Genomic DNA, 27,468 nt, shown 5'->3' on the forward strand with positions numbered 1-27,468 from the left:
TGTCACAGGCCAGCTCACGTGAGCCATGAAGTTCCTCTGTTACAAGAATATATTAAAAAAAATCATTTATTAAAATATGTAATAGAAAAATACAGCATTATTTACACAAAGATACCTGCACAAAACATCAGCCTTTCTCTGGTGTGTTCAAGGTTACACTCATCAACAGCTCACTATTACTATAAAGGCAAAATGACACTCTTTACAAAAACATTGACTGTAACACGGATTTCAGTTTCTCCTAAAATGTCAAATGTGACATTAAGTGTATTATAAAACCAGTGGCATAAATACAAATGTAACCTGTCGCGAGACTTGAAGCGAGCTCTGCACAGCCGTAAAGCACAAAGCTTTCAGTCAAATCTGGTGGGAGTGTTCAAAAAAATGGCCTCAAGACACTTCTCTGTGATTGTCTTACACTTGTTAAGAAAATATAGACTGCCTTCTGACAGAGTAAACCATTAAAACCTCTTTGATCCGAGCGTCAAACTGGAAGAGTTTTCTTAAAAGTCATATTTCTAATGTTGGAGGATATAAAAGTCCTCAGCCCTGTGACATGCGGCTCCCTGATCCTCCTCTAATCGCGGCGGAGGGGACGGGACGATCCCTGGAAACCTTTGCACCGAGCCGATTCAAAGAGGAATGTAAACATCGCAGTGCTGACCTGTCACAGTCAAAAGTCCTCAGTGACAGTCAGAGGGCACCGGGAGCGAAACTGTGCGTCACGTCCTCAGTAATGGTAGACTCTGATCTGGTTGTTATCGTCCAGGCCCAGCTGGACCAGGCCGCTCTTGGAGGAGGGAGCCCGATAGCGGGTGAACAGAGGTCTGGAAGGCAGGGTTAAAGACAATGACGTGCTCTGAAAGTCAATGGTGTACTTTAGAAAACTGATAATGGACTAATAAATCGGCGGGGTGTGACGGATTCCCATCAGAATGGTATAAGTGTATGAAAGACTCATTGCTCCCCTTGTTAAAATCCTCCTTTAATTATATATTTAATGGAGGAGCCCTCCCACCGTCATGGAGGGAAGCATTTATATCAATTATACCAAAAGAGGGGAAAGATAAAACGGAATGTAAGAGCTACAGACCAATCAGTGTTTTAAACATAGATTATAAACTATATGCAGCCATACTGGCTAGGAGATTGGATACAGTGATGCCCTTCCTGATAGATGAGGACCAGACGGGCTTTGTAAGAAATAGGCAAACACATGACAACATAAGGAGAGTCCTCCATATTATTAACCACATCTCTGATACAAAATTGAGTGCGGTTCTTCTCAGCCTTGACGCTGAGAAGGCCTTTGATTCGGTTGGATGGGACTTCTTATTCCAAGTTATGAGAAGATTTGGCTTCTGTGAATTTTTCATACAAAGTATAAGAACACTTTACTCCTCCCCCATCAGCGAGGATAAAAATGAATGGGAGTCACTTTTCAACCTCTTTATCGAAACCTCCGACCCAGGCTATCAGGGAGGAGTCAGCCCTGGAGGGTATTTCTATAAAGGGAATAGAAAACAAAATTTGCTTATACGCGGACGACGTACTTGTAACACTTAAAAATCCTGAATATGGAATCTCACTGCTGATGAAAATCCTTGGGAACTATGGGAGACTCTCAGGTTACAAATTAAAACGAGCAGAAAACTCAAGTTTGAGCCTTTAATTTTGCCCCTTCTCCAAAGCTGATGGAGGAACACCCGTTTCACTGGCATCAGCAGCACATTAAATATCTGGGAGTCCTTCTTACGAAGGACTTGTCACAGTTGTTTGAAGTCAATTATAAACAGGTTAACGGGGCAGTGTATGATGACTTGGATAGGTGGGGCTTGCTCCCCCTCGACTTCGGTGGCAAAATAAGGACAATTAAAATGAACATTCTTCCAAGACTATTATATCTATTCACAGCACTTCCAGTGGAGGTGCCTCCTAAACAGTTTAGGGAATGGGACAGACATCTGTCAAGGTTTATCTGGAATAATAAAAAAACCCAGAGTGAGATACTCAACATTACAGCTGCAGGGGGATGCGGGGGGCATGGCCCTACCATGTCTTAGGGATTACTATCTGTCTGCTCAGTTGAGGCCTCTTGTACGCTGGTGCGATCCAGCACATGAGGCTAGATGGAAAGACATCGAGTTGTCTTTAATGGACATACCTACACAGTCGGTACTGGGTTGCGCCAGCAGAGCTAACCAGGCTCTCCAGCTCCAAAATCAGTTTGTTGTTTTCTCTCTGGGGGTATGGTTGGAGGTGATGAAGAGATTTCAGCTACATGGAGAGATAAGATTGTTGAGCTGGCCTGCATAGATGGCCCACAGTTCCTTCCAGCGTCACAGGACCACAGGTACAGACAATGGGCCAAGCGAGGTATTAGTGCCTTCTGTCCAATATTAACAAATGGAAGACTGAATAGTTTTGAGGACTTCTGCCAGGTATATGAGCTAGGCAAAGAAGACTTCTATCGGTACCTACAGATTGGACACTTTTTTTTAAAGGAAATAAGGCCCCCTGATCCTACTGAGACCTCGAGAATAATACAGATATTTATTGATGCTTATAAATCAAAAAAAACATGAAAGGTATCATTGGCAAATTATACAAGGGTCTTTCCTTAATGAATAAAAATTTGAATCTAAACTGAGTGGGTCTCAGTGCTCCTGCTGGAGGGGGTGTGGGTCGGTTCTGTCAGATCATGCTCACATTTTTTGGTCATGCCCTTATATTGTGCCTTTTTGGACCGATTGGTCTCAGAGGTCCTGGATCTGAGACTTGACTTTTCTTTTACCTCAATGTACCTTGGACGTATCCCCAGGGATCTCAGTAAGAGTGACTCCTACCTTCTGAAGATCTTTCTGGTTGCCAGTAAAAAGGCGATTACAAAATGCTGGCTCCAGAGGAACCCCCCCGACCATCATCCTTCTTATCAACATAATCAACTCTACATGCATTATGGAGAAAATGACCTTCACTATTCGCTTACAAAAGGAGAAGGGAGACAAATATTGGAAAAAATGGGACTGTTATAACCATGTGGATTTATAATGTATATGTGTACTGTGATTCTTTTATTTTTACATTTGTAACTAGACTTTTCAGTGACCTGCACTTGTACCTGCCCTTGCTCTGCATATGTGTAAATGCCAGACCTCATCCTTCTTTTATGTTCATATAAAAGCAAAAAAAATAAAAGAAAACTGATGATAATATAATAAAAGCTTATCAGACTTATCGGGGCTTCCATGGCTTTATAGTTACCAGTTTGTCCATACAATATTATGCCAGTCTCTAACATGCCCGCTGAGACGATGTGTGATAGAAGGATACATGCTGGTGTCTTTCTTGCGCATCTCCAGCCACCTCTTGTTGCCGTCTATCAGCCCCTGCAGCCTCTGGCCATCCATCTCCGTTGATTTCTGCATGGACCGCAGGCTGTGGCCATGATCGCTTAGACACACAGGTAAACACAGTGTTGGGATTGTTTTAAGTGCATTTAGGACAGCGAGTTAAGTGCACGTAATCCACTATAACAGAATAACTGTGGGTGTATTGCAGGCCGTGGTACCTAGCAGGAGCGTATGATGAATGAGCTGAGGTGGTCCTTGTGGTGCTGGAAAAGATTGGGTCAATAGCTGCTCCTGGAGAACAGAACGACAGCGATTAAAACAGACTGGAAAAAAAATAAAAATAAATGTAAGCATACCCGTGCTTCCCAAATTCACCGACGCACCAGGGAATATCTGGCTCCATCGGCTGTTAATGAGGTCCTCAGAGCCCCTTAGCCCGCCGCTGATGGGGGTGCTGAAGAGAGGGGTCGCCGCAGAGCTGGCATGAGGAGCCCACGCCCAGGCCGGCTCTGAGAGCCTCACTGGAGGTGGCGGGGCTAAAGAGCCGGCGCCCAGGCTGTGCGTCTGGGGAAAGGCCGTTGAGGAGGAGTGCAGCTGAGGGGGAGGGAAAGCTGTGTAAGGAGGGACGGCCTGTCTCTGGGCCAGTGAGCCCAGTGCGCTCAGGACAGTGTTGAGCTGTCCTGAGATCTGCTGCAGGGACTCTGCTAATTCCTGGACTTTGGCTGGAACGGTGGGATGAGCTCCTGCACAAAGAGAGAGGTGGAGAAGAAAAACACGATAGTTCATTCAGAATACTTTTATGCCGACATATTATTTCCTACTTCTTCTAAATTAGAGCAAGAATAATGACTGGAGAGACACAACACATTTATATTGGTCTTTTCATGCTACACTATATATATGTTCATATTATTAGAGCTGTGTGAAGCCATACCCGCACCGGTGAACATCCAGGGATTGGACATCGACATTGTGGATGGGTAACAATAAACTGGACTGGTCGGACAACACTAATGTCCTATACAGGAAGGGACAAAGACGCCTCCACCAGCTGAGGAGACTGAGGTCCTTTGGGGTGTGTAGGACACTACTCAGGACCTTTTATGACACTGTGGTTGCATCGGCAACCTCCTACGCTGTGGTCTGCTGGTGTGGCGGAGTCACGGAGAGGGACAAAAAGAGACTCCATCCTGGGCTGTCCTCTGGACTCAGTGGAGCAGGTTGAGGAGAGGAGGATGCTGGCTAAACTGTCAAACATCAGGAACGACCCCTCTCACCCCCCCGCATGAGATAGTTGGGACTTTAGGAAGCTCCTTCAGCCAAAGACTGCTGCACCCACGGTGCAAGAAGGAACGCTTCCGGAGGTCTTCTGTCCCCTCAGCAGCCAGACTCTTTAACATCAGCATTTCATTACCTCATGTCTTTTTCGTGCAATACTTGGCGCTGTTAACACCCTAGTTTCCCACGGGGATAAATAAAGTCCTGTCTTATCTCATCTTATTTCACCTTATCTCATCTTATCTCATCTTATCTCATCTTATCATACCCCAGCAGCATAGTGCACATGTGTGTGTGTGTGTGTGTGTGTGTGTTGAAAGCACAGGGAGCTATCCAAAACGATTTGAATTATTTTTAGAAAGGGACATGTAGTGGTGGCTAACGTGTGTACAATCAATGAGCGACCGGGATACCTGTCCCATCCGGTGGATCCACAGTGCTGCTCAGGTCAGACTCTGTCACATCAAAGGTTACCTTCCTCTCTCCTGCCAGCCGAGACAAATCCTCAAACAGTGGCTGAATGAACAAAGCACCAAGGCAGACTGTCCTTAGTGACAGTCGAATAAAATGAGGTTGGATACAGTGAACACAAACATGCAAATCAGTATGTTACAATTCCTATTATGTACAGAAGTTAAGATAAAAATAAGTAAGAACTCACTGTACTAATCCCAGGTCATACTGCCAATACACTGAAATGTACACCGATCAGCCATAACATTATGACCACCGTTCTAATATTGTGTCGGTCACCCTTTTGCTGCCAAAACAGCCATGACCCGTCGAGGCACGGACTCCACTAGACCCCTGAAGGTGTGTTGTGATATCTGGCACCAAGATGTCTGCAGCAGATCCTTTAAATCCTTTGTTGTGAGGTTTGGCCTCCATAGACTGGATTTGTTTGTCCAGCACATCCCACAGATGCTCGATTGGATTAAGATCTGGGGAATTTGGAGGCCAAGCCAACCCCTCAGACTTGTTTTTGTGCTGCTCAGACCATTCTGAACTATTTTTGCTTTGTGGCCGGGTGCATTACTCTGCTGAAAGAGGCCATCAGGGAAAACCGTTTCCATGAAAGGCTGTACATGGTCTGTAACAATGCTGAGGTAGGTTGCATGTGTAGTAACATCCACATGGATGGCAGGATCCAAGGTTTCCCAGCAGAACATTGCCTCCGCTGGCTTGACTCGTTCCCATAGTGCATCCTGGTGCCAAGTGTTATAATGTTATGCCTGATCGGTGTACATCATGTTTCATTTAAAGCAAATTCAGGTCCAGGTTGTCTTTCATAGTTTTTCTTGTTCATAGATTTGGTGTAAGTACTTGTTGTCCATGTGATAAAAGCTAGTGAAGTATCACTTGAACTGAGACCAGATGATGACACATACAGACTCATGTTTACTCCTGACCTCCTCAGCAGCTATAGAGCTCTCTATCTGCTGAAGCTGCTCCGCCTTCCTCCGCAGGAGAGTGTTTCCTCTATGAACCGCCCGCTGCAGCTCCGCCACATTTCTGGCCTCCTGACAGAACAACCGACACTTGTTTTAAATCAGCCCCGCCTCGTCGTCATCAGCCCAACTGACACTGCGCAAGAGGTCGGGTCGTGCTCCGTCCTACCTGCTGGAGGTTTCGTATCGCCTCCTCGGTCGCTCCTCCTCCATGACCGGGGAGCTGAGCGGAGCTGGTCTGGGCTGCCTGCAGAGCTGCCTGTCTCTCCATCAGCCGGCTGCTCTCCCTCTCCAGGAAGAGCTTGGTCTTCTGGATGGAGGCGCCGTGTGAGGAGAGGTACCGCCGGAACCTGGACAAGGGATGTTAAGAGACACTCTAAAAACGCATCCATCCAAACCATGCATCGACATTATTTAATCATTTTACTTGTCAGCAATGTCAGCAATGTTAGACCTCGCTTCATCTACCTCTCTTCTTACCCTGATGCCCCCATCACTCTGGACCAGGGTAAATCTGGACTCATCAGACCACATGACCTTCTTCCATTACTCCAGAGTCCAATCTTTATGCTCCCTAGCAAATTGAAGTCTTTTTTCCAGTTAGCCTCACTGATCAGTGGTTTTCTTAAGGCTACACAGCTGTTCAGTCCCAATCCCTTGAGTTAGTTCCCTTCACATTGTACGTGTGGAAATGTTCTTACATTCACTATTAAACATAGCCCTGAGATCTACTGTTGTTTTTCTTCGATTTCATGTCATAAACGTTTAAGCGATCGCCGATCACCATCAATCAGGGGTTTTTTCCGACCACATTTCTTCCTCTAAGACGATGGTTCCCCACTATCCTTTCAGTTTTTAATAATGTGTTGGACAGTTCTTAACTCAATTTTAGTAGTTTCTACAATCTCCTTAGATGTTTTCTCTGCTTGATGCATGCCAATGATTTGACCCTTCTCAAACAGACTAACATCTTTTCCACGACCACGGGATGTGTCTTTCAACATGGTTGTTTAAGAAATGAGAAGCTGCTCATTGCCTCAGTTGGGATTAAATAACTTATTTGATTAGCTAAATCCAGGTGGCAACTTTTTTTGGGCCAGGCAGTGTATTTAGACACTAGTTCTTTCTGCAACAAAGTTATGAAGATAAATAAGAGCTTAACATCTCAATATACATCTGATATTTTATAATTATTTGCTGTTGAATTAGCAAGAGAAATCCATGATTTATGGGGAAAAATTAAGCCAATCTATCCCTGGGAAGTAACAGACCATTAATCTAGTATGAACTGGCAACTCTACTGCGAACATAACAGACAAAATAATACACAAAGTACTATTCTGTGTCTGTGTCTCCTTACTCATCCATGCTGCTGTGGCTGTCGGGCAGAGGGGAGAGAGGCGGCTCGTCCAGGTCCTCTACATGTAGCGGTGTGTCTCTCGTGTCACTGGGGGGCGCCGTCGACTTTTCTGTCTTTTTTCTGTCCTCTTCTGGTCGAGAAGAGGCGGCCCCTCCCTCGCTTTGTTCCAGCTCACTGACAAAACAAGAACATGAGCCCTTTGAAATGGAAATAAACACTCGTGAACTGCCTCCTGTCTGTAGGTTTAAACTCTAAAATATACAATTACTGTCACACATGTTAAAAACCATTGATGACAAAACACAAAACGAGAAAAGGCCACAAACTGTTGAACTATTAGTTCAGTTTTGTACTGTCTTGTACCTCTTGTACTGTAATTTTATAACTGACTACTTTGAGGAAGTGATGAAAGCAAATCAGATCTTTTATTGTGGAGACGGTTCTTGTACTGTGAGATTAAACTGTACCTGACTCTGCAACTGAGACGGTCGCACCTCTCCTGCAGCACCTCCACCTTGCGCTCCAGTCGCTCCTTGTCCTCCCTGGCTCTCCTGCTCTCTTCCCTGGCTTTGTCTCTCTCCTCCCTCAGCCTCTGCTCCAGCTCCTTGGCCTCAATAACCTCCCCCCTGGCTCTATGGTGGAGTTCTCGGGCTTGAGTTTTCTCCACTCTCACTCTCTCCAGCTCCTCCTTCAGCTGGTCTCTCTCGTGCATCAGCCGAGGTAAAGTCTGAACACACAGGAGGGGAAACAGAAGGTTGAGAGGTGGCAGAGGGGATGGATGAAAGCCAAGGAGAAAGACGGAGTTCGCACCTCTATTTGTCTGTCCACTTCCTCTTCTTCCTCGCCAAGCTTCTTCCTCCTCCTCCTCAAATCTTCTGCCTGATTGGGCACAGAAATGATTAGACTGTGTGGTTTAGCCTGGTGTCAACAGGACATACTGTACGGTTAGAGAGACCTTGGCCTGCAGCAGGTTCTCCTGGCTCTTCAGTTCTTTGGCTCTCAACTCCAACTGATCTGCTAGATCCTGCAGTTCTGACTCCTACAGGAAGAAAGCAGATGGTTTAACTTAAGAGCATCATGTGGTTTCGGTCTAGTGCTCGACAAAACCGCGCGTCCGTCTCACCTTGCGGGAGTGTGCCAGCTGAGTCTTTTGTATCTGTGCGTCGAGCTGCAAGCGGAGTTTCTCCAGTTGGACAGAATGTGAGGCCTGGAGATGCACTCTGTCCTCCTGCAGAGTGGACAGCAAGCGCTCCCTCTGAGCAGCCTCCTGAAACACAGACACTATGTCATGTCATGAAAGATATTCTTTACCACTTCAGGCATTTCCTATTGGATGCAATGCCAGCTAGGTACGATCCATCAAAACATACACTCTTTGAAGGCATAAGAGATTCTTTTAGAGCCATGATAAATTAGCCTAATGTTGAGCCTGAGCATACTGGAAACAAAAATAAAACATAAATTATTCTCATGTTTGCACAGAGCTGTAAAAGTGTTGAGGATGAGGGCGTGCCCCAGCTCTGACCTCATCGAGGTATTTCTCTCGGATGCTGTTCATCTCCCTCCTGTGGTCGTCCTTGAGCTGCTCCAGCTTCCTCTCGTGCTCACGCTGCACTTCCTCCCGCACCTCCTGCAGCACATCACCCAGCTGGGCAGTTTACAGCACACACAAAAAAAAAAAGTTTTAATCCACTGAAAGTTTTCACAAAGCACTCATGATAACGATGTACATCATAACGTGTGTGTTTGTCCTCTAACCTCTCGGTGGTACTCTGCCAGTTTCTGCTCGGGTCGCGGACTCATCATCAGATCCCTCCTCCTCTCTGTGTTTTTTAACTTTACAGAGACAGAACAGTGTAAACAGATCATTACTCTGTGTTCCCCTGGTCCATTGCCACGGTGTACCGTCAAAACAAGCACAGACTTTTGGTTCTTGTCCCGTTTTTAGCTGGATTTGACCTTTAACACACTAAAAATGCTGCTCAGACACAGTTTTAAACACGGACCCTTTAGAGCCCTTTAATTCCAAAAATGGCTGTTTCCGAGCACATTGTCATGGACCTGTGCACAAGACATGTTGGTGCAACACCATAGCACCATTATGACCTAGACTTCTTACTCTTGCTGTTTGCTAACAAAACTTGAGTTAAAATCTTTAAAACTAGAGCCGTACTGAAGGGGACAAACAGGACTGTCTGTCCCTGGTATGTAAATTCAAGCAGCCACCCACAAAAAAGGCTTCAGCAGTCCTTTCCCCTAAAGGGAAACTGGATAAATATTCAACCTGCAAAAATCTAGTCTGGGCCAGACATTTGTTTTTCAGTCTAGACCACTGCTTAATAACGCTGGCGAGATTTAGATTTATTTTTATCTAAGGAGTCTACTGCAACAAGAGATACTTGCTGAGATATGTGAACCTTTCTTTGTTGTTCAGTGTACTTAGCTTTGTCTTCAGTCCATTTGGAAGGATATCCCTCATTAATTGTATATACAAGCTGTCTCAAGGTAGCCTGGTGCAGCCAGACTCAGTTCTTATCAGAAAATATAAATCTGGTAACACACAACTGGGATTTAATCATGGGACGGGTTTCAAATAATACAGAGGGACAAAATACCTCTGCTACTGGATAGTCCTACAACACATCAGAGCCATTTTGTTGTAAACAAATTGAATTCCACACAGATGACGTGTATAACTACATCGCTGTGACTCTTCTGTCCATCGCCTCATAAAGTCCTACCAAATGATTTGATTGAAGCTTCAGTGACTGAATAATGCAGAAATAAAAAATGAGGCAGACCGAAGTATGACCCTGAATCACCTCGTCTTTTATAGAGATCAGTTTCTCCTCCCTCTCCCTCTGGAGCCTCCTCCTCTCAGCCTGCAGCTCCTCTTCCGACTCCGCCTTCAGACGTTCCATGTCCTCCCTCTTCTGGGCTTCCAGTCTGTCGCGCGCCGCTGCTCTTTCTTCCTCTAGAGTGATTTGTAACTCCTTCAGTATGACTTCACTCTCCTCCCTGGGCACCCGACACAGACACCCGGCATTAATACAGGGATTATACTGTACGTGATTAACTGCCTGTTTTCTTCCGCTCTAAAGAACTTTGTTTGTTTAAAGGAGTCTGACCTGAGTTTGTGTTGTTGCTTCTCTCTCTCCTCCTTAACAGCCTCTCTGAGTTCCTCCAGCTTTCCATCAGCCTCCTCATTCAGCCTGGCCTCCTCCTCTCTCCTCTTAGACAGGAGATGCTGCCGCACGGCCCTGGGGAGACGCACACACATCCACAAGCTGAGTAGAAGTATTTGCATTTAATAGACTCCTGTGACTTCACAGAAGATTGTAAGTCATCAAAGTCTGACGAGGACCACACACCTCAGTCTCTCCTCACTCTCCTCCTTCAGTTTCCTCTCCTCCTCCTCCTCTTCTCTCTTCAACTCTTCCTTGAGGAGGCGCATCCTCGTCTCCTTTTCCTTTAACATACGCTCCCTCTCCTCCTCCATCTCTTGATCAGCAATACTCCTTTTCTTCTTCTCCTCCCTTTCTCTCTGGCTCATATCTCTCTCTGCCTTCCTGATCTCCTCCTCCATCTCTTGATCAGCATTCCTCCTTTTCTCCTCCTCACTTTCTCTCTGACTCATAACCTCTTTCTCTGGCTTCTTCCTCTCCTCCTCCTCCTCTTTCTCCCTTACTTTCTTTTCCCCATCTCTCCTGATTTTCAAGTTTGTCTCTACTCCCAGCGGACCCTCATGGATTTTTAAGGGGAGTTCGGCATCTTCAAGTTGGGTGTTGGAGGCTCGGACGAGGCGACCTCTGGAGGTTTCAGGCCTCTGTAGAACCAGAGGCGTGCCAAAGTCTTGGGCTTTTTGACGGTGGTTGACAGCTCGTTCTGAGTGGGAGGAGCTGGAGAAAGAGGGAGATGGGCTGGACTGGTGAAGGACAAGTCGGTCAACATTATGGACTGGAGGGTTGTCTTTGGCCGACGTCTGCCTAAAAGAAAGAGAGGGGTTTGTTTAATTCCACCATGAATACAATGTTTGAAATATTGTGGCTACACACAGCTTTACTGTATAAATGGACAAGTTGTGAACGCTTCCTAAAAATACGTCCAATATGCGAATGTGAAAGGCCTACAAGGGACACACCACTTCTTGTAAGAATGAGCCCAGTAGCTTTTTTTCAACAATGAACCTCTTATCTGTCTCCTGTGTCTTCCCTCCTTCGTCATTCCCATCTTCGTCTTGTGTTTCCCCCCTGTCGTCTTTCTCAAGTGGACTGAGTGTGCCAGACAGGTCGTTGATGTCCAGAACCTTCTCCGACAGCTTAAAGATACAAAACCAGAACCATCACAAGTCAGGTGGACCGTTAAACTAATGCATGCTGAGTGTCACACTGCAAGATCATTGTACCTTGACATCTATGGAGGATGACGCTTCTTCAAAGTTCTTACTGGCCTCAGACGCCTGCAATAAAACACACACAAACCCACTCAGTCATAGGGTAACGGTTCTCCGTGGCAACTAAGCTGAACATCGAAGCATGCCGTCTACACTGAAGAGACATAGGGAACAGCGTACGACCAAGGCAAACCCTACATGCAAACACAGCAGCCACGGCCAGCTATACTGTAAAATCAGACACTCAGGAATCTGTAACTGCAGCAAGCACACTGTAAAAGTGGGGGAGGTGATGGTGGGAGATGAAAGTCCTACGTCTGAACTGACTGCTCAAAATCAACCGCCAACCTAAAAGGAAACAGGCTCCCAAAGGTCTGCACTGTAAATGAGATGAGGGATCAGACGGTTCCAATCCAGTCCTCAGGGGCTCAAATGCATCGTCCTCTGACCAATTTATAGTCCAGTGAGGAGGACACAGCCCCTAAGGCAGTGGAGTTGGATTCTGGGAGCTACATGCACCTGCGTGCAAAGATCAGGCAGGACCAAGGTTGGGGTTGGGTAGTACACAAGGGGAGGGGGTGAGGACACACAGAGCCAACACCAAACCCTACCTCTGCAGGAAGGGGGGATTTTTTTGTCACACTCTTCATCTCTTCAGCAAGATCTTTTCTTTTCTGGTAAAGCCCCTTCTGGCCAAGCTTGGCCGGTTCGACATGACCTGTTTCCTCTTTGAAAACCTCCACGACTTCCTCCTCACTCTCCGATGCTCTTCGGGGCTCGTGGCCATCTGATTCATGCTCTATCTCCACTCCCTGCCTATCGGTTTCCTCCCCCTCGCTCGGCATGCATCCTTCTACCACGTCCTCACCGCTCTCCGTCAGGATCCTCTGGCTTAAGGAGCATCTTTCCAAAGCCTCATCACTCTCATTCTTCTCTTGCCCTACGCTGCTATTTATCCCTGCCTCCTCTTTCTCGCTCTCCATCTGAACCCCATCATTTATGCTTATCCCAAGCTCATCGCTCTCTTTGTTAGTTTCATTTTGCTCCTCACTCCCTCCGTCTCGCTCACTTCGGAAGCATTTCTCCACAACTTCATCGCTACTTCCCTCTAATTCCTCTTCTTCTACTTCTTGTGCCTCCTCCATCTCCTCAGTAACATTCTTCCCAGCCTCATCACTCTTCACAGTTCCTGCTCTGTCTTTGTTTTCATCATGCTGGCTTTCATCACACCTTTCCAATTCCTCAGCACTGTCACTTTCTTCCAGTTCATTACTCTCCCGTCTGTTGCTATGCGTTACATTTTCTGACCCTGCTTCTTCAGATTTTTCTTCTTCCTCCATTTCATCACTCTCTTCCTCCTCCTTCTTGCTCTCTACAGTCACTTTACTTCCTCTCTGATCTTTCTCCATCTGATCACCTTCCTCTTGGCTTTTTCTATCCTTCTCATCAGCATCCTCTCCATCTTCCGGCTCATTCCCTACCTCTCCTTCAGCCTTCTTCTCTCCCTCCTCTGCTTTGTCTCCTTTCTCTTCCTCTCCCTTCTCTTTGTGAACATCTTCCAACTCCCCACCCTCCTCCTCTGCTACCTCCTCCTCTGAGTGTTCAGGTTCAGGGGTGGTAACACCGGCCCCCTCCTCAATGACACGGTCCCCACTGCCCGCCTGGGGAGATAGGCGGACGCGGCGTCCCCTCAAAGAGTCCTTGGAGCAGGGCAACAGGAAGAACAGTCCATCCGTCCCCAACAGAGGCACAAAGGAAGGCGTGCAGAAACACAAGGGAGAGAAGGGAGAGAAGGGAGAACGGAGGAGGGCAGGTGAGGGAAGGAGGCAGACAAAAAGATTGTGACGGTGTGATGTACTCGGAATAGCTCCATGCAAAACCAAAATATCATGCATTTGACAAAATAAATCATCTTAGTCAACTAACACGAAAAAAATCAAATCAACAAATCTAAACATGCAAATATGCACAGACAGATTATACAAACTTTGGGACACATAAGTGGCAGATTTGTTTTATGAATGTATTTCGTTTTTTAGCACTAAATTGGTACTCAGGTATTTCAGTGGAAAGTAATTCTACTCTCCTTCTACTATTCTTGAGAGTTGTACTGTTAACCCCTAATGTGAAAAAAATACAATAACTAATCTCTTTAAAACCCTACTATTCATTGTTGTGATGATTACAGCACATGCTCAGGGTTATTTCGATTCAGACAGCAAAGCAGTGACAGTGACAGTAAGAGGACAGCAGGACAAAGAGGAAGACATAGTGTCCATAGCACAGGTCCCAGCAGCACAGCAGCTGCGTGGACACGTACAGTGAGGTTTAGAGACACAAGAGAAGGAACAGATGATTGAGAGATCACAGATAAAAGAAACACATTTAATCATACCAATATTATGGAGAACTACTTTTTAAAATTGAGAATCATTTAAAATATGTATGTTTTATGTATAGGGTTTTGCATGTGTTTGCCTCTCCTATAAATTAATTCACAAACAGAAGACTAACATTTGCTACAACGTAGTGATGACCAATTTTAAGTTCCATACAAGCAATGGCTTAAAGCCTACACAGATCTGTGTTCAAAGTGTCACGCAATATATTCAGCGTTGTTCTGTGTAATGTGTATTTATCACTAAGCGGTATGTATACATTTTGAGTTTTTATACTAATGTACACGGATCAGGGATAACATTATGACCCCTTAATACCATACAGGTAGGTCTCCCTTGTGCCTTTCAAACAGTTGTGACTCATCAGAGAATGAACATGGGCCTTCTGAGGGTGTCCTGTGGTAAGTGGGGGCCTTTGGGTCATATGGGTTGAGGGGAGGGGCTTCTGTGGATCAGGCTTGTTCCAGTGCATCCCACAGATACTTGATCAGTTTGGGATCTAGAGAATTTCGAGGCCAGTTCAACACCTTGTGCTGTTTTTCATATTTTTTGAGATATTTTTTGTTCCTAAACCGTTTTTGTGTGTGTGCCTGTGTCAGGCTGCATCCTGCTGGGGATGGCTGCTGCCATCAAGGAGTGTCATTGCTATGGGGTGGGGGTGCCTGATCTGGTCTAGGTGGGTGGTACATGTCTAAGTAACATCCACATGAATGCCAGGTCCAAAAGATTCCCAGCAGAACATTGAATTGTCACAAGATTGTCAATGTCATTCACTTCACCTGTTAGTGGTCATAATGTTATGCCTGATTGGTGTATATTTTTGTGGTTGTGACAGTATGTTTTTTTATTTGTCATTTTGCATGGAATGCTAATCTAGAATTTCAAGTCACATAACTTTCCTGTTGCCATGGCTGCGTTGTTGCCATGACATCATGGCATTCCGTGACATGATGTCATCAAAGCCAGACAACTTGGTCAACTAGGTCTGACATCAAAGCCACTAGAGTGTCTTTGATGTCAGAAAAGTATAAATAGGACTTCAGAAATGTCAGAAATTATTTCATATCGTCCGGAAAGCCTACTTCTCACTAGAGCACGGTTGACCCTCGACAAAATGGAAGCTACACGAGTTCAAACTCGCAGCAGTTATCTGCATCTAGGAAAATCCTGCAGTTTGTGGGAACTGCGCAAGTTGCGCAGATATCAACTCCTTTCCCACCACCGCTGGATTTCCTCTATGATTCCCAGTGAATCTGACACTGGGACATCTGGAGCACCGTTGATGAACACGATGAGTAGGAACACCACCAACTACCGTCGTAACCCGGTTTCAGCTCCCAGCAAGAATTCTTCTGGTATGTTGGCAATGCGCAAAAATCGCAGATACCAACTTCTTGCCCATTACCGAAGAATTTCTGATTCCACTGATGACGTATCCACGGCACAAGATGACGCTGGAACATCACAGTGCAAAGACTCTGGCAGCACCAACCCTACCACACCAGAGATGGAGGCCAGCTGCACCACCACTGGACCGCTGGTAGAAGAGGAGAGAAGAACTACTACTTCACACCATCGAAGATACTCCGGTTCTCTTCTCAACAAGGATTCCTCTGGTATGTGGGCATTCCGTAAACATCGCAGGTACCAACTGCTTGCACACTACCGGAGAATCTCTGATTCACTTGATGATGTACCCATGGTACATGGTCATGTTGGAACATGTCAGGATAAAGATTTGGGCAGCACCATCACTAAAAGAAGACCACCATCTTCATTCTCTACAAAGGATTCCTCTGGTATCTGGGCACTGCGTGCACATTGCAGGTACCACCTGCTTGCCCAGTACCGCAGAATCTCTGATTCACTTCAAGATGAAGATGATGTGTCCATGAAACAAGCTCGTACTGGAACCACTCAGGGCAAAGATCCAGGAAGCACCACCACTAGAGTGATGGATACAACAAGAACCTTCTCTGCCAACTACCGCAGAATCTCCTATGCAGTGGATTGTCAAGAAGATGCCAACATTGGGATGGCCACTTCACAACAAGTGGTGAAGGTGCCGCGCAGATTCAATCCCCGCCATCAGAGGAATTGGGATAACCACAATTCCTCTCATGGTGCTGCCCTGGAGCGCCATCCCAGGTACCAAAGGCCCATCCACGCAAGGCATGACAGAGCTGCCCGTCACCAAAGACGCCCACAGGCAACCTACTACCCACGTCCTTCACGTGCAGAGGTTGCACAGCAGTGGCCAAGAGAACACATCTGTTGTCACTGCCAAAGTCATCTGAGGCAGCCCCAGTGGTATCACTGTTCCACCTACCAACAAACACCGAGGCCACAGAGACAACACAGAGGCAGATTCCATGGCCCACGCTGGAGACGTCGTCCTCACCATCCTCGGTCTAGGGGACATCACACCCAGCAAAGACACAACACTGATGTCAACAACATCAAAATCAACAGTGTCTCTGCCCCCCTAAGACAGAAAAAAAATAAAATGTCTAGGGACGACCATCCTTCTCCAGCTTCAAGCTCTAAGCCATCCAGTCCTGATGATGTATTGAGCTTGATTTTGGCATACTCAAGTATGAACATTTGATGTTCATGAATGTTAGAATATGTTTCAATAAACAGAAATTAAACTGAAAATCCATCATTCATTCATCAGTCATGTTATGTGATTAATATACACATAAAATTAACTAAGGTTTCGGCTAATCCTGTGATGGTAGGGTTGGAAATAGAGTCCAGCAGATACACTATCTATCAGCAACTATGAAAAAAAAAAAACAACATTCTATGATATAATTATAGTTAATGTTGCGGGTTTCTTACAACAATCACACACAATCATCCCACCTAATTGCTTGAGGTATTTCAGCATATGCATAGTTTAAAAAACTGCTCCATTCTTTTCCTAAGTCAAGTGACAACTCTTAACCTTCCAGTGTGCCATGAGGAAAATTGAAAGAAAGTACCATAGAATAGTATTATTTTCTCAAACTACATTTTTTTCTTGTAAGTTTACAGGCCACATGTTTCCACCACATAAAATCATGTCTGTAAAAAATTATGAGAACAAAGACACATTATTCTGCATAACGTTAGGCAGGTGTGAATAAACACAGAACATGGGCACACCCGTACAACATTTACATTTTACTTCTGATGCTTGAAAATTCTTCAATTATCATAAATAATAAAGGTAATGTTAGGTACGAGTATAGTAGGAACAGTTCTAGTAAGAACAGTACAGGACTAACTAGCATGACTGTCACCTCAGAAGGATTTCATGCATTTGACTGAAATCTTGTCAGTAGGGTAACAGTTGATTCAACTACCCCTCCCTAACTCAGTCAGTAGCACACAACAGGAAACCAGTGAAAGTGTTACAGTGTTATGGCAAATTGTATGTTGCCACTCAGCTGTTGTCCTGGGACTAACCCACTGTGGGCCCTGCATGTAGTGTGAATTTTCTGTCATGTGAGAGCTACACATGGGTCCCATATGGCAGAGTGGGCACCTAGTGGGTTACTGTGGACAAGCTAAACACTCACTGGAAACCCACCTAGAGATACAGTACACTAATGGGCATAGTATACGCCTCCATTTCCAGCCTTTTTGCTCATCAAAACTAGCTAGCTGCTCATGATTATTAACAAACTGCATTTAATGATTACTGAGTGTTTTGTGTCTGCAAACACTTAAAGAAAAGAAAGTCACTCAGCTTCATGAATTTTTTCATTCAGCAGTTTGCGAGTTGGAGCTGTACTCACTTTGTCATTGAGGGGGATTACACTGCAGACAAGGACCTGGCAAAGGTTTGCAACAGATCCTTATGGGCCCTGTGAAAGACTAGCTGTACTGGAATTGTGGCCGAAAAACTAAAACTTAAAAACGTAAATCGACCAGGCACAACATTATGACCTAATATTCCTAATATTGTGTAGGTCTCCCTTGTGAATCCAAAACAGTTGTGGCTCATCAGAGAATGGACATGGGCCTTCTGAGGGTGTCCTGTGGTGTCTGGCAACAGAATGTTGTTAGTGGGGGACTTTGGGTCCTATGGGTTGAGGGGAGGGGTCTTTGTGGATCAGGCTTGTTCCAGTGCATCATTTTTTGAGTAAACCTAAACCGTTTTTGTGTGTGTGCTTGTGTCAGGCTGCATCCTGCTGGGGATGGTTGCTGCCATCAAGGAGTGTCATTGTTATGGGGTGAGCGTGCCTGGTCTGGTCTAGGTGGGTGGTTCTCCTGACAGGAGAAGCCTGTTGTAGCTGATCAGGCAGCATGTATTTGTATGTTTTTACCTGTTGGGATGGTGGCTCAGGGCTGTGGTCTCCAGACAGGGCCAAGTCCTGCAACTCTGGCTCTGTCCTCTCCTCAGCAGGAGCTGCAACACTCGCTTCACTGTCCTAAAGTAAATATTCACACTGGATACTAATACTTTTCATTGGAGCTGATAAGCAACATTAACCTTGTAGTCACATTTTCATGTGTGAAACGCATGTTACGTTCCCGGGATTAATATAGAATCATCAAACTAAATCTAAATTAATCTTACAGAAGTCAGAAGATACATAATGGACATAGCATTTTTTTCCATACAATTATCAGCAACTTTTTTTGTGGAAATAATGTTGTAAAAATCAAATTATTACCTCATACTGTAAGCCTCCTCCAAGAGCATCCAGGTCTAAGTGGAGGTTCTTCAGTAGTCGGTCTGAACCACGAGGGCTCGGCTGAAAAAAGGAAAATGTCTGGTTGTATAAGAACACAATGTATGTTTGAGAGATGTAGGACACTAAACTAACCTCATTGTCTGAGATTTTGTCTTCATCTATGTCATCATCATCATCTTCATCATCAAAACCAGGCAAAGAAAGTGAGACCCTCTCCTCTTGCCTGCTGCCTAAAACACTAGATGCCCCACTGCTTCGGGGACCCTGAAAAAGAAAGCGTGAGTTAATGTTACTGTAAGGGTTTGTAATACTGTATGGTCCTTCTCTTAGCAAACTTATCTTACCCGAAGGGATGTCTTGAGGGGCTCCAGCCCCCCAGAGCTGCCAAGGGACCCTCGGAGAGCTGGGGTAGGTGCAGAGAGAGGCCCTTGGCCAGGGGCATCCAGACCTCGCAGAGGAGCCAAACTAGAAAGCGGGGATGGTAATGGTGCCAAAGTTGAACTTAGTGCCTACAGGAAAAGAGATACGGTCAATGAAGTAAGCACCGAGATCAAGACAGGGTTCACACTCACACTGTCAAATACTTTTACTTTGCATACTCATTAACGGGGGTCATACTACTGAGTATTACTGTAGAATAACAGCTGCAACCTAAAACAAACATTCTGTCCTAGGATGCATATTCGAGGTCCACAATGCATATTATGTCTGTCTCTGAAGGAACGTACCTAACCTAATTAAGCTGATTTACATTTATATTTGACAATAATTAAGAAAACTAATAGTCCTGTACTTGTGCAATCAACTATAAACTGCAAATATACAAACATAGAGCCATACAGTATAGCTTGTTTTATTTTCTAAGGTGAGTAATGCAAAAACCAAAAACCGCAACATTAACCATGTAAAAAAATGTAACAAACACTCACTCCAGGAGTCTTGAGTGGCTCTTTCTTCTTCTTTTCTTTCTTCTCCTTCTTTTCTTTCTTCTTCTTCTTCTCCTTTTTTGGCCCTGCTCCCCCAGCAGTGGCCGTCAGCTGGGCGCGCTCACGCTCCTGACCCACCAGGCGGCGGTAGTGCTCGTCACAGGGGTGGTCCCACGTGGACTGGCCAGAGGAGAAGTTGAAGTAGTAGATGTCACCCGTCACGTCCTGGCTATGAGGGAGGAGGAGGGAAGAGGGAAGGGGGGTCACTTCAGCACCTCAAAAATGGCCCAGAGGAGGGAGGGACAGGTGATGGTTGAATGGATGGATGGGTGGGTGGGTGAATGAATGAATGGAGAGATGTCACCTTAAACTGACTACGAAACCAAAGGACCAATACAAATCTATTTGACAACAATAATTTGTAACAAATAATAAAAGTTTAGCTAATAATTATTACGTTACAATCATAACTACCTAATTAACTTTCAGAGAATCACATTTAAGATTAAATATACTAAACCTATATGTACAAAGCTGAAAGTGTTAGAAAGTATTTAGTCCAGAAGATCTATCTATAAATATTGGCAGTGTGTTTTAAGCTTACAGACATTATTTTGACAATTGCTCCACAGCTGATATCACACGCTCACCCACGCTTACAGACTGCTTCACTGCAACATCATCAAACCTCCTCAAAGTGGCTGGGGTAGCATGGCTGAAATCCAGATGGTAATGGCACAGTCTATGGACTGTGCTATACCCAAGAAGTGTTTTTACAATGAATACTTTGAATTCATTGACAATCTCTCATGTACCAGGATTCACCTGGTATCATGTACTCCTGTTTGTATCTTGGTTATATGCTGCATATATGCTTTATCCAGATGCATGAATTAATCTGCTGCTCTCTTTACCTCCTATCCTTGATTCTCTTTACTCTCTTTTTCTGTCTCTATGCAGTCGACCTCAAGCAGATGGGTCCCCCCCAAATGTTTCTTCCTCTTAAAAGTTTTTTTCTTTTCTTGACACTGTCACCTTACTGCTTGATCTGGGGGCTTCAGGCTCTGGGTTCAATAAAGCGTCTTGAGACAACTGTGTTATTGGTGCTATAAAAATAAAACCAAATTGAACTCCCTTACCAAGGCTTCCACTCGGCAGGCAAAGGGGCAACGATGCCCTCCCTGGCCAGCCACAGGAGCTCCGGCTCATTGTCGGGATCAATGCCAATCTCTTTTGCATATTCGTGGATCTCTGGCCGGAGAAGGAGTAGAAGTGATACGAAAAGAGCTGAATGCAATGATGGCAAATTACACAGCACTCCACTGCATAAAGTACATACAATATGACCTGGTACACTACTGATTAACGAAAGAATCATCAGTTATCAACATTTTATAGTGAAGCTGATCATTTCAGCTGCTGATTTATTCATTTAGTTCTCTACTATGTGATAATCTATGTACTGTGACTCAGTCACACCCCTGCCAGCAACCGTTCCCTTACTAAGAGCGTGGATGTACCTTGTTCAGAGGGTATATAGTTCTCATCGTAGTCCTCTTCAAGGATCAGCTGGTCTCCTATGAGAGCAGCTGTAGTCATGGTTACTGTAGAGACAAGTGCGAGAGAGCAAAACAGAATGACTGGCTTAAGATTTACTTTAGCTGGATATCATAACACTGTGGCGATAACAAAAGAAGGTAGCCACTCTCGATTAACAATTTCAGTGCCCATGTGCAATATATGCTATCGTATGTGAGGATTTTTTTCTTCAAATTAAGATAGGTTGATGAGATTAAAACATTATATTCTTAAAGATTATCTTCTGCATATTTGCTGTATTAAGAGACGCGACGACTTCTTATGGAGGCTATTATTCAGCACACGAGATATTGGTACTTCACAAAAGCCACACTACCATTTAGATAAGCGAAATGAAATCATTTTTAGAACAGTGTTGCGCAGGACTAAATGGAAAGGGGTGAGCTAAGCTAATTATTAGCATCTCAGCTAACTTCAACATTAGCTTAACGTTAGCTCAGCAGGCTAACTAGTTGGAAAATAGCTTATTCGTAAGGAGTGATTTACCTTATCAACTTTTATTACTTGTCTCATTGGTCTCGATGCCAGTAACGGCTAGCTTTTAGCTCGTTAATTTAGACATTCTGAACGCAGACTGGAGAAAGATGCGAAAGTTACACTACTAACAACATCTCCAAGGACGCTTCCCTCACTTCCTGTTGACGATAGACTCTGACTGGCTGAGACGCATGAGGCTTTCAAGTGGCCTCGGAAGATGCCAGTTCATCAACATATCTAGCGTATTTGTACCGGTTGTCACGCCGAAATGAAACTTTTAACCAAGGTGTTATTAAGTTATTTGCTTTGATTTAAATATGGCACGGAACCACGTAGAAGTTTGTCAATGAATTTCCCACGGGATACATAAAGTATCTGTCTAATCTAATGTGATCTAATGTATTTGTATTCAACAGTATTTTCCATTTAAATGTAGAAGTACTTCTTATTAATACTGAATAACAGTGACCAATGATAAAATGCATTTTCTGTGTTGTTGAATTTTACCCTCCATTTGAGCTTTTTGTTATGCAGCTCAATGTCCACTGCGTGTATTTGTTTATGTGCTTAATAATTTGTATTTCACCTGAAGGCAGCAGCTGCTGTACATGGATATACAGTATAGAATGAGCTTTCAAGGGAGCCTCCAGACTGTAGGAGGCCCATTAGAGATCCAGGTTTACTTTTTGTCAATAAAACTGGTAGCCCTGACTACCGTAACAATCCTCTGCTCTTCTTTTTTTTTTTTTTTGTCTTGAGGAACTAAAAATAGGACTTCAGTATCACATTGCTGTTAATCCACTTGCAGAGAGAAATATATTTATGTGTCACAGATCTTTTCCCCATATCATATCAGCATTGGGAAGGATTAGTTTGGAATTTTTTTCTGATTATTTCGATCATGTCTTTCTTTAGTTCAAACGTTTTTAGGCAACAGTTAGTCCGTTGTAATGTCTCATTTGCTGGGCACATTGTCTTTGAGACAGAACCATACGTGTCTCTATATAGAAACAAGTAAACGAGTGACCGAGAAATAACAAAACTTTCTTTATTTAAGGTCCCTGTGGCAGATTTATAAAACATTTTATAGAGACATTTAAATCTGCTAAAAAAAAAAAATCAGATAAAGAAACAAATTAGCACTTTATTGTGACTCGTGATTCAAAGGAGTGCTCTCTTTTTTTAAAGGGGGGTGTTAAAACAGCATTAGTCTGAGCGGGTTTATTTTTACAGTGGTCAGGGATGACAGTGATTTGCATGTGTTATTGTAGGGGAGGTTAAATGTAAGGATCCCTGCGGTGCGTCAAATGGCACTTTCTGTCCCTGAGCCCCTCTACCACAGCCGGGGGCTGCATTAGCAGTGTGTTGCTAAATGATGCCTATGTCCTGTCCTGGAGTCAGGGTGTGATAGCAGATTGCTGACACCTTTCACATTTAATCCCTTGCTGACAGTCATCTCCAACAAAGCAGAGCAAGTTTCCTGTCAGCCAGTTCTTTTTTAAGTTTGTATCCATAATAGCGTCTGCACTGAGGATTGCAGTCTGCCATTATCTGTTTACTCAGAGTTTTAACCACGAGAGGGCAGAGCAGGGAATGTGTGCATTAGTGCACGGTATTCTCTGGTCTTCACAAAGATTTTCTGTACTGATGCATTGAATTGAATTAATCTCTGGCCTAGCCGCCTGTATTTCCCCACCTCTGCACAAGATTCTATTTTCAGAAGACATGCCGCATTTTGTGTTTGCTAAATATCACTTGATAAACCAAATATAATAACCAGAGTACTATTCATTATGTAATAGGTATCAACAGGGGTTCAGGGGTAGAAAAACGATTTCTGTCCCCCATCCTGTGTTTGTTTTGTCCATGGTGTGGGTGGTTTGGTTCTAGTATCAGGGTGAAAGTCCTCTGCATCTTGGGCAATGGTAGCTTTAGAATTACAAACAGGCCTTGGAACTCGGATGATCAACTCAACACCTACGCACCAAACTACACATTACACAGGCTAATGTGAGATGGTTGCAAGCAATGCAATTCGGGTGATCCAAAACATGTTTGTATGCCCTTGATACTTTGTCAATGAGCTACGCACAGTGTAAGAGTCATGTCAAATCTTTGTACCGGGTCTTCTTATTCCAAAAATGCCTTTTATATTATTGTCCTTCCTGAGTGGACAGTGCACAGCGTCCTCTGTAACCTTTTTGATCATTTAAACACTCAACACAGTTTGCACTCACTCAACATGTAGCTGTGCACGTTATTAAGCTGCGTTATCTATGACACCATCTTAAGAACAGCAAATCGCTTCAGAATCTCATAAACAGAGATGATAAAGTTCCATATCAGTGGTCACCGCACTGTAAGTTGGCTGCGCCTCCGTGTGTCCTCATTATTCAATGCTTACGTGTTCATCAGCCTACATGAAAGTGTGCCAAGAGAGTGTGTATTATTTAATGATTAAGTAACAGCTCTGGGTGACTGTATATGTATCTGAAGAAGGCTCCTCTAGGTTAACTGAGTTCAGGGTGGATTCTCTAGCTTTGCCGTCAAGCTGCACAGCCCTCACGGCGATGCAACCTACAGTGACCAGAGCTCTGGTCCAAATATCTGTATTAAAGCAGAAGTGACCTCAGCAGATGTGACATTGCAAAACCACATGGCCGCGATTTAAGCCGATGTGGGTATGGCAATCTGAAGCGGTGCTGTGTGTCTCAGAGAAAATGAGTGAGAGCTCCACACTGCTGCTCACAGCTGAGATAACCTCCCCTGCTGGTTTGAGAACAGTGCTCCATCATGGAGGCAGCTGGAACAGTGACGTGACCTTTGAACCTCAGCCAGGGCCTGATCAAGTGGTGGATTTGCTGATTAAATATTTATCAGCTCCAGGCAATTGTAAAACTGGTTCTTGGTGATCAGCAGAGAAGCTACATTTCTTAGTCAAGCATCAATAAATCTCGTCACATGTGTATGTCAGCTGGCTTTGCTGAACTGTAGGAGAAACTGGTCTGTTTAGCAATTATTCATTCATTCATTCAACTCTTCTGTAACCGCTTGTCCTGTGAAGGTTCGCGGGGGGGGCTGGAGCCTATCCCAGCTGTCATCGGGTGAGAGGCGGGGTACACCCTGGACAGGTCGCCAGTCTATCGCAGGGCTAACACAGAGAGACAGACAACCATTCACACCAACCCACATGCACATGTACGGCATGCACACCTGTGACAGTGGGAGGAAGCTGGAGTACCCAGAGAGAACCCACGCAGACACAGGGAGAACATGCAAACTAATAAAGTTAGCCCCAGTCGGCCTGGATTCTTGCTGTGAGGCATCAGTGCTAACCAACATGCCACTGTGTCGCCTGTTTAGCAACTATACTAACTTAAATTATGCCCTGTGGTGGTGCCGCAAATAAGATATAACCTTTTGTGATGTGACCTCATAATATTAGCTTCATTTATTTGAAAATGTCTCTAATTTACGTCTTCCCATTGATGAGCATTTTCAGCTCATTTGTGCTTGTTGTGAACATTCCTCTTGCCTGTCAGATATATTGAGGGCTATCGCGAAACCTGCAGCCTCAGCGACCGTCTTGCCAGCAAGGAGCTGCTGTTGATAACAGGTATGATGACAGTGATCTAGATAGGCAACTCCGTGTGGATGCAGAATCAGTGTGGTGCAATGCAAGCAGTCTCAAAGGTTCCAGATAAGAGCCATTCTTCTGACAAGGCCTGTTTTACTCCTGGTCATGTGGAACACTCTTATCTCGTGGGCCAAGGCAAAAGCCCCAAAGACTACTGTACAGTGTCAAGAGGGTCCATGTGCTGTAATCTCTTCTGCTTTGTACTGTGGCTGGGGTGATAAGTGAAATTATGGAGGACTGAGACTAGGTCAGAGGGGTTAGAGCCTGCAGGAGCATCTTCAAGTTGCTTCTTTAGTAGGCCACAGCATTCAAAACCCAGTTTGTTACATGTTAAACAATGAAAAGCAGCAAATGATCACATTGCACACAGGCAGGAATCAATAAACCAAACCTTTCAGTTGAGAAATGAACTTCTAACTTAATTTGTAGATTCACTAAAAAGTTGCACTACTATAGTGCTCTTTTACGTAATGCATTTCTCTTCTTCCTTGCTGATGTTTTCCAATGAACTGAAGTCACATATGCTTCTTCCATTTTACCTTTCTCCCTTCATCTGCTCTATTGGTGTCAGACAAATGGCTGGGGCTGATAAGACCACTGTGAATGTGGCCGGAGTGGGTGATTCCTCTGTCTTCACGGAGTCATCAGGCTCGGCTTGACTCCTGTCTGTAAGAAGGGAATGTCATCAAGGGATTGATAGAAGACAGACACCATGGTGTCAGATAATAAACAACAAAGGCAAATGGAAGGGGGAAAGGTAAGGTACCATAAAATGCGTCTGGACTTTTAAATAAGCGCTGAAGGTTGTTGCTGACACTGACAATATCTGCAAATATTTTTTTTTGTGCAAAAGGAGAAACCTCTGCAACAAATGCAACACCACAATACCACAACACAACACTCACAAACCATAAGTGGCCCACAAGAGGTTTTATTCCTGATAATTTGAGATACAACCTCACCACAAAAGCTCTCTGGATCATGATACAAATAAAAGAAAAGAGTGATTATTGGTGAATTATACGACAACACTTGTGTGAGCTCCCGTTTCCATCAAATGGTAAAATATTAGATACTCTGACCATAAGCCTTCATCCATTTTGTTGAATTTCTCGACAGTTTTCTGATCAATGCTGGAGACCATGTTGCTGCCTCCCATTTAAAGGGACATTTAACCATTTTTTTCAGTAGGATCTTGCAACGTGTTGCATAACACTTGATATGCTGCAATCACATGGAGCGAGTGCTGATAGTACAAGAATTCAGGAGCAACGGCATTCGGAGAAACATGCATTGATCATATGGGCTACGGGAATTCCATCAGGCAAGAGGCGCAGACCAGCGATAGCAGTTGGTTGCCACTGACCATCGATGACAATGATTAACCTTGCACCTAATAACCCTGCACTATTACACTACAGCTTTTACCTTCCATATGATCTGGGATATTGAAGGAAATATTTTTCGTCTGACACGGTATTAGAACATAGATAACATGAATAACTGAAAACTACAAGATATGTACCATTTTATATATATATATATATATATATGTATATATATATATATTCATATAGTATGAATCATATAGTATGAATGTAGTAAGTAGGTGAATCAGTAAGTAGAGACAGTACGTTGTGCAAGTAGTGCAGATTGTATAGTGCAAGTTGTGCCAAACGGTGATATGGTAATATGAAGTGTAAATATTTGTAAAGAGTTAATTTTGCATAAAAGACTAAATGTGACTGGAAGTGTACGCAGTATGTCGCCATGTCTGGTTACAGCATCCTTTATTCTAAAATCTTACTCCTTGCAAACCTCAAAGGAAAATAGCTAATAATGTGGGTGGCAGTTTTAGGTAGGTGGTGCTTGCTTATACACTATAATCATCGCTTTTTCTAAAATTACAT

The 27,468-nt window shown here is 44.2% G+C and overlaps 1 protein-coding gene across 8 annotated transcripts; it reads right to left on the reverse strand.

The window, feature by feature from the left end:
* Positions 1-50: 50 nt before the first annotated feature.
* On the reverse strand, positions 51-22,167 carry cep164 (centrosomal protein 164). 8 transcript variants are annotated; one of them, XM_084558080.1, is made up of 28 exons: positions 21,931-22,167; positions 21,366-21,449; positions 20,985-21,096; positions 19,849-20,074; positions 19,264-19,428; positions 19,052-19,183; positions 18,899-18,997; positions 18,548-18,652; positions 12,444-13,532; positions 11,845-11,898; positions 11,627-11,757; positions 10,811-11,425; positions 10,568-10,699; positions 10,262-10,457; positions 9,198-9,275; positions 8,965-9,087; positions 8,563-8,706; positions 8,395-8,478; positions 8,250-8,318; positions 7,907-8,166; positions 7,440-7,613; positions 6,249-6,429; positions 6,041-6,151; positions 5,045-5,147; positions 3,737-4,096; positions 3,572-3,644; positions 3,334-3,453; positions 51-827 (listed from the first exon to the last, which is right to left on the reverse strand). In XM_084558080.1, exons 2-28 carry the CDS (start codon positions 21,442-21,444, stop codon positions 731-733), a joined length of 5,112 nt encoding a protein of 1,703 aa, XP_084414206.1. In that variant the 5' UTR covers positions 21,445-21,449; positions 21,931-22,167; the 3' UTR covers positions 51-730. The 8 variants fall into 8 exon arrangements, 7 of the variants coding, with proteins under 7 accessions (XP_084414206.1, XP_084414202.1, XP_084414203.1 ...); XR_014699388.1 differs by lacking the exon at positions 12,444-13,532 and having other exon boundaries at positions 2,165-3,453; positions 6,020-6,151; XM_084558076.1 differs by lacking the exon at positions 12,444-13,532 and having other exon boundaries at positions 6,020-6,151; positions 18,899-18,979.
* Between the last annotated feature and the right edge of the window lie 5,301 nt (positions 22,168-27,468).

This window comes from Chelon labrosus (assembly GCF_963514085.1).
Source record: "Chelon labrosus genome assembly, chromosome: 13".
NCBI lineage: Eukaryota > Metazoa > Chordata > Actinopteri > Mugiliformes > Mugilidae > Chelon > Chelon labrosus.